This window comes from Sceloporus occidentalis, unplaced genomic scaffold (genome assembly GCF_023333645.1).
Source record: "Sceloporus occidentalis isolate IW3139 unplaced genomic scaffold, rSceOcc1.0.p SCAF_14, whole genome shotgun sequence".
Lineage (NCBI taxonomy): Eukaryota > Metazoa > Chordata > Lepidosauria > Squamata > Phrynosomatidae > Sceloporus > Sceloporus occidentalis.
In genome coordinates this window covers 12,696,026-12,704,423 of record NW_028316994.1, presented here as the reverse complement: position 1 = coordinate 12,704,423, position 8,398 = coordinate 12,696,026, and the positions used below count along the sequence as shown (strand labels likewise).

The 8,398-nt window shown below is 39.1% G+C and overlaps 1 protein-coding gene across 1 annotated transcript; it reads right to left on the bottom strand.

Moving 5' to 3' along the window:
- Window positions 1–771: 771 nt before the first annotated feature.
- LOC149304027 (vomeronasal type-2 receptor 26-like) lies at window positions 772–7,531 on the bottom strand. Its single transcript, XM_089480926.1, has 6 exons — window positions 7,360–7,531; window positions 6,360–6,535; window positions 3,845–4,699; window positions 3,084–3,311; window positions 2,247–2,373; window positions 772–1,673 (listed from the first exon to the last, which is right to left on the bottom strand). Exons 1-6 carry the CDS (start codon window positions 7,529–7,531, stop codon window positions 772–774), a joined length of 2,460 nt encoding a protein of 819 aa, XP_089337052.1.
- Window positions 7,532–8,398: the final 867 nt, after the last annotated feature.

Genomic DNA, 8,398 nt, shown 5'->3' with positions numbered 1-8,398 from the left:
GTATCATCTGGACAGGGTTATATGAGGGTGCAGAGAAACTAGTTGAATGGCCCATGTAGACATGCCTTTTGACAGAAAATGCAAATGGCTCTCCCATGGTGTCTATTAAAGATAATGAAGTAAGGAAGGTCAGAGATTTGAACCTTTCCATCATAGTCAAATGTGCTGGAATAGGCCTCCTTCCCTATGTTCCTCTGAAAGAGAAACGTAGAAATATTCCAGTGTATAAACTCAGACATCAGTCATGAATTACAGTTAGATTTTTTTTTTCTTTAAGCTGTTCTTTTTATTACAAACTAGGAACCATGGTTGAGGTGCCAATTATAGTGTCCCAATGGTGGTTTGAACAAAGGAGTACAAAAGAACAATGGAAATTGCCAGTCTTTCCCCCACCCATTTTTTCACCTTGGATTCCCCCTGCCTCCAGTCAGTCTCTCTTCCCATCCCTGACTAGTATATCCTTTGCTATAGATGAGCCTGTCATTTTGTTCCCTTTCCCTCTTCCCTCTTCTTTTTGTTCAGTATGGACCTCACTGTACTAATGTAGCGCTTTAGCCAAAGGTGGATTAAGAACCCAGAATGTTACAATTTCCCAAGGACGCTTTTTCTTTACATTATACAGAGCTGTCCAAAGATTTTGGTACAGCCATTAATAGTGTCCAAAAACTGATAGTAATAAGCATCCTAATTCTGTCTTATGGAAATCAGGAATATCCCCGGTACATATCCAGATGTCAATTGCAAACTATGAGGGAAGAGAAAAAGCTTTCTTTAACCCTTTCTTTTGATTAGCTGTTGCCTTTTGTTCAGATCAGGCCTTAGAAGAATAATATAACATTTGGGGAAAAAGATAAAACCTAGCAACCCAGCACTAGAAACCAAGATGGAGAAGATCTCCACAGCCACCATATATTTGCCTTTGGTGCAAAGGTAGGTTGGGACAAAAGTTAACCAGACACTGAAGAACAACAACATACTGAAGGTGATCAACTTGGCTTCATTGAAACTGTCGGGTAATTTCCTGGCTAGGAAAGCCAGAGTGAAGCTGATAATAGCTAGGAAGCCCATAAAGCCCAGGACACAATAAAACATCACATCAGACCCTTCGTTGCATTCCAATACATTATTTTCAGTTAGTGAATATGTGTCAGAATCTGGGAATGGTGGTGAGGTTGTTAACCACAAAGTACAATTAGTGGCTTGAATAAGGGTGCACACAGTGACAATGGAGATTGCAAGCCTTTTCCCCAACCATTTTTTCATTTTGGATCCTGGTTTATTGGCCATAAAAGCTATGACAACTGTGACAGTTTTGGCCAACAAGCAAGAAATAACTACTGAGAAGACAATCCCAAAAGCTGTTTGTCGGAGGAGACAGGTCACCTTGTGAGGCTGGCCAATGAATAGCAAAGTGCAGAGGAAAGAGAGCAGGAGGAAGATGAGAAGGGTGTAGGAGAGGTCCCGATTGTTCACTTTCACAATGGGTGTGTTGTGGTACTTCATAAAGGTTGCTAACACCAAAGCGACAGTGAAAGAGAGGGAAACAGCAGCAGTCGTCACACCTATCCCCAGAGGTTCATCATAAGACAAGAAAGATATAACTTTTGGAATGCACACGTCTTGGTTCTTGTTTGGATAATAACCCTTTTGACACTGAAAGCAGCTGTTCATGTCTGGAAAAAAATGTAAATTTACTTGAAATGTATATATTTGGTTATTACATGGCAAGCATTCCAAGAAATATAAATGTTATTGCTATTGCTATTGTGGGATTTTCTTCACAGAATTTGTTCAAAGAGGTTTGCCATTGCCTTCCTCTGAGGTTGAGAGTGCGTGGTTTGCCCCTGGTCTCCAGAGATGTAGTCAAAGCACTCAAACCACTACACCATGTTGGCTCTATGATCCTATGCTCACAATAAAACCCCCGAAAAAGTAAGCTAACAGAAGGGATATAGAAAAATCCTGAGTTTTAAATGTCTCGCCCTCCCCCTTTCTCTCTCTGTGTAAATTAATATTCTTATATGCATGTTAAGGTCCTTTGGTTATACTGTTTATAACGTTTTAGTACCAGAGATGTAATTTGGAAACAAGATTGTTTTCATACTAGAACTAGCAAGCTCATTTCTGTTGGTATGCACTTCTGTTTACTATAATTGCAATGACTACTGGCTTGATGCAAGTAAAATTTGATTTCATTTGGTAACTGTCTTGATGTTGAAGTACTGGATAAAATGTATATCTCCTACCTGTCTGGTTGGAAATCTCCCCTCCTGGACATGGAGAGCAATCATAACAACAGTGTGGTTTCCCTTCCTTCTTTACCCTTCTATATCCTGAGGGGCAATTGGCATTACACAGTGAGAGCGGTCGAGTCTATTCAAAAATGAAAAAAGAATATCTCAGCATTCTGGAAAAAAACTAACAACAAAGGCTTGGCTGCTTGTACTGGTAAAGTGATCAGGCCATAGATATTGGTTAGCATCTCCATGGTCTCCAAGTGAAATGTTAAGACCAAGGGAAAACGTCAGTAGATAGTGGCTGGATTCAACAACTCTAGTGCATAGGCCAAAGCTTGTCATGGAGATATTAAAGAGGAGGAAAGAAAAAAAAAAAAGATCTGGCAACCTTAGTTCATCATCAGCATGGTTCAATATACAATGGGCCCTTTGTATCCACTGCGGTTTGGTTACAGTACTCCCCATGGATACCAAAACCCATGGGTGCTCAAGTCCCATTGAATACAATAGCATTTCTTGTATATAAAATGACAAATCAAGATTTGCTTTTTGGATTTTTGTTTTGGGTGGGGGGAATATTTTCAAGCAGTGGATGGTTGAATCTGTGGATGCAGAATTCATGGTTCAGAGAGTTGAATGTATCAGAATAACATGCTTTTACCCACATTCAAGGTTTTTTGTCTCATTTTTTTCCCAAGCTGAAATTGACACAATTTTGCCAATTTTCTTATAAGTAAACTGAACTGAAATTCTAACCCATTCCTAAAGAGAGGTATTTAATATTGAGATAATAAGCTACTTTAAACACACGCATGGACACATTGTGAATATGAATGTAGACCTTGCCTGATTAAACACACTCGGCCATTCAATGGCATCCTCATAAATGGTCAACAATTTGTTTGTGGAAGTCTGCGAATCTATACTCCCAACTATAACTCTGAGAAAGGACAGATTTGGAAATGTGACCCAGTTGACAATATCGTATCCACCAACAACTTCTCCATTTTGGTTGAAGGAAACCTCCTCTCCAGCACTATTGTTGAATGATAGCCTTCTCAGGTAGTGAGGGATCTAAATGGGAGAAAGCACATCTGCATAAGGATATATACTCTGTGTGATAATCTTTTGAGGTTTGGTTATTGGTCGTTTAAAAAAATGTGCTGGCAGGATATTTTCGAACTATGGATGGTTGAATCAATGGATGCAGAATCCTATGGATATGGTGGGCTGAATGTATAATGCTATAATTCCACTTGAACTGACATGTCTGAATCCTAGGGAATCCTTCTGGTGAAGCATTAGATATGTGGCTGAAAGTTCTAAATGTCCCTCTCTAAACTGCAAATACCAGGATTCCATAGAATGGGACCATGGCACTTAAAGTAGAACCACAGTGCTATATTTGTGCAGTGTAAAACAGTTCCTAGCTTACTTCATTATGTGCAACTGATGACAGATGAAAAATCTGAAAGGTCTACGGGATTCCTTTGTATAAACAATTGTCATGGATGATGGGAATTGTAGTTCAAAATGCCTGGAGGGGCCCCAGATTTGAGAAAGATGGTTAAGCTTCTTGCTTTAATGTCTTCTGCTCAGGACATTACCTGCCATTGTTGCTGAGTTAACCCTCTCTCTCCAATCATCATTCTTTTCTTCTTTGATTGGGATAAATGAATGGCATGGAAAGCATGCACCAGGGCATAGACTGCATTATAAATGCTGTAGCTGTGGCTGGTCATGCTCATTTCAAAAACGGAGCTAGGAAGGGTCTCAAATTTCTCATCTCCTGTGCAGATGTTTCCATCCATCTCATCTGTGGCAGAGCTGGGGAACATGCAATTAAATACACTTTCCCAGAAAATCCTAACAAATCCATCCCCTTTTTCTGAAGTATGGTTTCTTGTTTGCAGAAACTGTCTGAATCCTAACACCTCCTTTGAATGAATTGCAAATGATAGAGCACCATGGAGGAAATTTATCTTCCAGGTTCTTTGAAGGGGAACTGATGTGAAGTCTGTCTCCCCTGTCATAATCCAAACTTTTCCTTTTTTCTCAACTGGTTTGTCTTCAAATTGGAAAAAACAGATTACAGTTCTCAGATACATCATGTCCTGAACTTCGCCGTGAAAGATTATTGCACTGGCTGTACTTTTGAAGACAAGTTCAAATGTAGCAGTCCAAGCTGCTATTATTTCATTGAAATCATTGAAGAAAGCTTTTAGTGGTAATTTCTCAATGAAGTCAAAGCAGATACCATTCCGGGAAAACAATGGAACCATCTCTGTTATAAATGCCAGGCCACTCTCAATATTTTCATAGATCACCCCAATCCATGTCCATCTAAAATGTAGCAATAATTCGAGAAGTCCCAAGTACTGTTTATTCCCACTGGGGAACATCCAGTGGAGGAAGACAGCATCATTTTTGTCATTCTTTTCTGGAGCAGAACTGTATGTGAGCTGAGGGAAAAATTCAATGAAGAATAAAATGAAATGGGTACAGATACTTCCAAAATATAATAAGGTGTTTGTATGTATCTATGCCACTATACATTCTCCCAAATGTGGTACTTGTGCTCAAATATCCATTCATCTCAGATGTTCTTTTTGGTTTAACTTTGAATAGGACTATTCCAACTCTTGTCTGTGAATGTGAAAGTATTTCATAATTGTGCCTTGAAAAAATGTTCATTCTTAAGATACATAACTTCATCGTCACTCATGTCCTAGTAAGAATGTCAGAATGCCAATCCACACATATGGAGATTAGAAACCAATTTTTTACAATATTGTAATTTAAAAAATTGTGTTATCATCCTGACAGATTTTGCTGTAATGCTTCTATTCTCAAGCACATGGATAAGAAACCAACATTTGCAACCTTTGCTGAAAGCATCAGTTCTTCACCTGTCAAGTTCACCATAAACATATAGAGGCCATGTTCACATGAGTATAAAGTAAAAGTAATGAATGAATTCTATAATTGTTATCAAAACGAACACCACATTTGAGGTATTACTGTCTTTCTTTTAGCTTCCTCTCACAATGAAATCTACAGAAATTGAAGAACATTAACATCTCAAACTGGCTGTGGACTACCAGTTTTTAATTTCAAATCAAAAAGTACAAGTGTTTCAGACATAGAATGCTGGGTGGATCATGCTAGGCTGAACTCTACTTCTGGGTAAATGTGCCCATGTGAACAATTTAAACATGCAAGCAATCAAAATGCAGTCAGAAGTGGTACAGTCCACACTGGGGGGACTGCACACCAAACAGACCCTGAAAGTGAAGTCAAATATCAGAAAACAAGAAGCTGTCTTACACACGTAAGATTACTTGGTCATGTAGCCAAGTAATGTCTAAGCTGTTAGTGAGTGGCTCTCCAGAAGCTTTGGTCTTTTTACAATATCTGCTACAGTTAACTTGTTAACTGAATATGTTACGGACTGACTATTGGGCCCTCCTTGTGGAGAGTGTGGACTGTATCACTGAGCTGAAGTCCCTTGCACAAAAAACTGGTGTAATTGGAGAGAATGTAGAGAACATCATTGAAAAATTATCCACAAGACAAATAAATATCTATTTTTTAAAAGTCATCTATGTGTGATCCAGCTTTTCAGTCTCATATAAGAGCTGAAATCCTGCATTGTGCAGGTGAAACATAATTTCTACCAGGTGTAGTTACATATCCTTCCCTTGCCCAACCATTCACACTACCTGTCCCCAGGCTGGATGCTCCTTCCTGCAACTAGTTAGTGTCCTGTGGAGATGGGGAGATGACAAGAGGCAAACAGGCAACAGCCATTAGGAGGAAGAAGATACCAGTTTCCCGGACCTTGGAGGACCCAAACAGGTTCAGGAGAATGCATCTTCCTATCTATAGTTGGCTGCAGAAATGGAGCCAGCTGCTGCCTGCTGCCTGCTGCTCCTTGTAATCCTTCTTTGCAATAAATGGTTGTGAGAGAGGAACACCCAGCCTCAGGACAGGTATCTGGCTTGGAATAGGAGTAATGGTACACATAAAGACATAACTTTCTCTTAAACCTGGGTATGCTACTGATAGGATGTCACCATAGATCTTCATTCCAACTTTCTTTTTCCTGCAGGGTCCTCTTACCTGTGAAATTTTGTAGATGCCCAGGATGGCTGCCATGTGGGGACATATGTTAGAGTTAGGGCCCCCAATGACAGCAGGTAAGATGGTTTGGCTGTCACATTTGTAGTTAGGGACAAATCTACCTTTAGTAGAGAGAAGCTTCATTGTGGCTTGATAGGTCAAACTTGGATGAAAATTGTTATTATAGATATGGAAACCCACGGTGACATTTGGTAAGATCTGGGGATCCTCATTTATCTCCTTTATAGCAAAGACCAAGGCCAGGATGTGCTGGTAAAACTGAGATATCTCTCTGCAATGAGAATTATATGCCATATGATAACATGTCTGCTTTATCATAAAACAACAGGTACATTTCAGTTCATTATCCTCTTGATAAAGCATTGCATTAAGAAAGACAGTATGGCCCTATCTCAGGGAAGAGATTAGCAACGGTGGCAAGCATGCATGGATCTTTTGGCTTTTTCAGACACCATTCCATAATAGGCACTACTTTGGAAGGTAATAGTTAACATATGTGTGTAAAACCATGTTAGTCTTCTGAAGCAAAAGCAAGGAGTCTTATGACATTTTAAAGACTTAACAAGTTTTATTGGATAATCATATTTTGAGGATTCCATCTTCATCAGAAACATGAAGTGTAGTTCCATTTGATAGATACACATCATGGGGTGGTTAATATGAAAAAATGGAAATGTAAGTTACCAGCACATAATGATCTTAATGACTGTTTAAAAGTCATAGAGAGGAGATACAAACATCCAGCATAGATAAACAGACTGGCACTTGGCAGCTAACACATGCAAACATACATTCACAGTATTCAGTGTTCAATACTAACACCAAATGATTGTCACTCAGTGACTCAAAAGAGTGTCAGGAAGATATGGTTCTTTCTTATGATTTGGAAAGCTGATTTCTAAAATCATACAGCTCATTTAAAGGGAAACATAGAAAAAAGGAAATGAATGAATTATATGACCAAAATATTCAACTGCTTACGAGAGGTGCTCAACAGATAGCTGACTGGGCTGTTTCCTGAAATCTATCCCTTCGTAAGTGATGAAGAGCTGAGAAATTACTCCAGGAAAGATCACGTCTCCTACATTGTAATACTCATGGAGAATAGGCAGAGGCTTGCTGACTGCACATTTTAGCACAGGAAGAGCCATGCATGCACCCCCTGGGAGCAGCACTAAAACGAAGGCCAGAAAGGCCACCACCTTTGAAGAAAATAGGCCTTCAGAGAGACAATCCTGCTTCTGCAACACAGTCATTCAGTTCTGTAGCACAATGTGTTGAGAATGGATATTTTCTTGGTTGATTGAAACCAGGGGAAAAATGGAATTGATGGAGCTTTGTCTATAGTCAGGATCTCTAGGTATAGAGGATATTAATAATAAATCCAGTGTTTATTTCCTAGTTTTGCTAGTAGCAACTAGAATTCCTTAGGGACCTTGAGAAGAAGTAAAAATAATCCTGGCTAATTTGAAAATTACAGGGGTTGTACTCACCTATCAGAAATATGGGTAATTTATGACATTGTAGGCAAAAACATGTTTTACATACAAAATTGTACAGCTGAATTTAAATTTAATAATACTAGACTAGACCCATTAAAATCAATAGAATATTAGTTAAGCATGATTTGCTTTGTCTGAGTAAAAGTTCTATTGATTTCAATGGATTTATTCTATGCATGATTTAATCTGTATCCAAGACCTGGATGGTTCTTGTAGGCCATCAGTGCCAGGTCACTCTTGATTCAGGAGAGCCTACTGTGGTGCATTTCCTTCAGCAAATGTGTTACGCTGTTCAAAGAGGCCACCCCTGAACAATAGCCAATTTGCTATATTGTGCCTCAACTTCCAGAGAAGAATCTTCACTATGTTCTCAGAAAAAGTATTGCACAAACTATGTGGGTGAGTAGAGCTGGGTCATGTCAACTCCACAGATCACCCTTCTATGTTCAGTAATACATACTGACTTGACTGTCTCTCTTGGCCATGATGAAATCATAAATGCTGGCTTTCTTACTG

Bases quoted from the DNA above. Each gene is read 5' to 3' on its own strand.
- LOC149304027 (XM_089480926.1), bottom strand. From the start codon at position 7,531: ATGGCTCTTCCTGTGCTAAAATGTGCAGTCAGCAAGCCTCTGCCTATT. The intron at 4,700-6,359 runs GTAAGAGGACCC...TTTTTCCCTCAG, and splicing joins GCATCTACAAAATTTCACAG to CTCACATACAGTTCTGCTCC. The intron at 3,312-3,844 runs GTAATGTCCTGA...TCTCCCATTTAG, and splicing joins TAACTCAGCAACAATGGCAG to ATCCCTCACTACCTGAGAAG.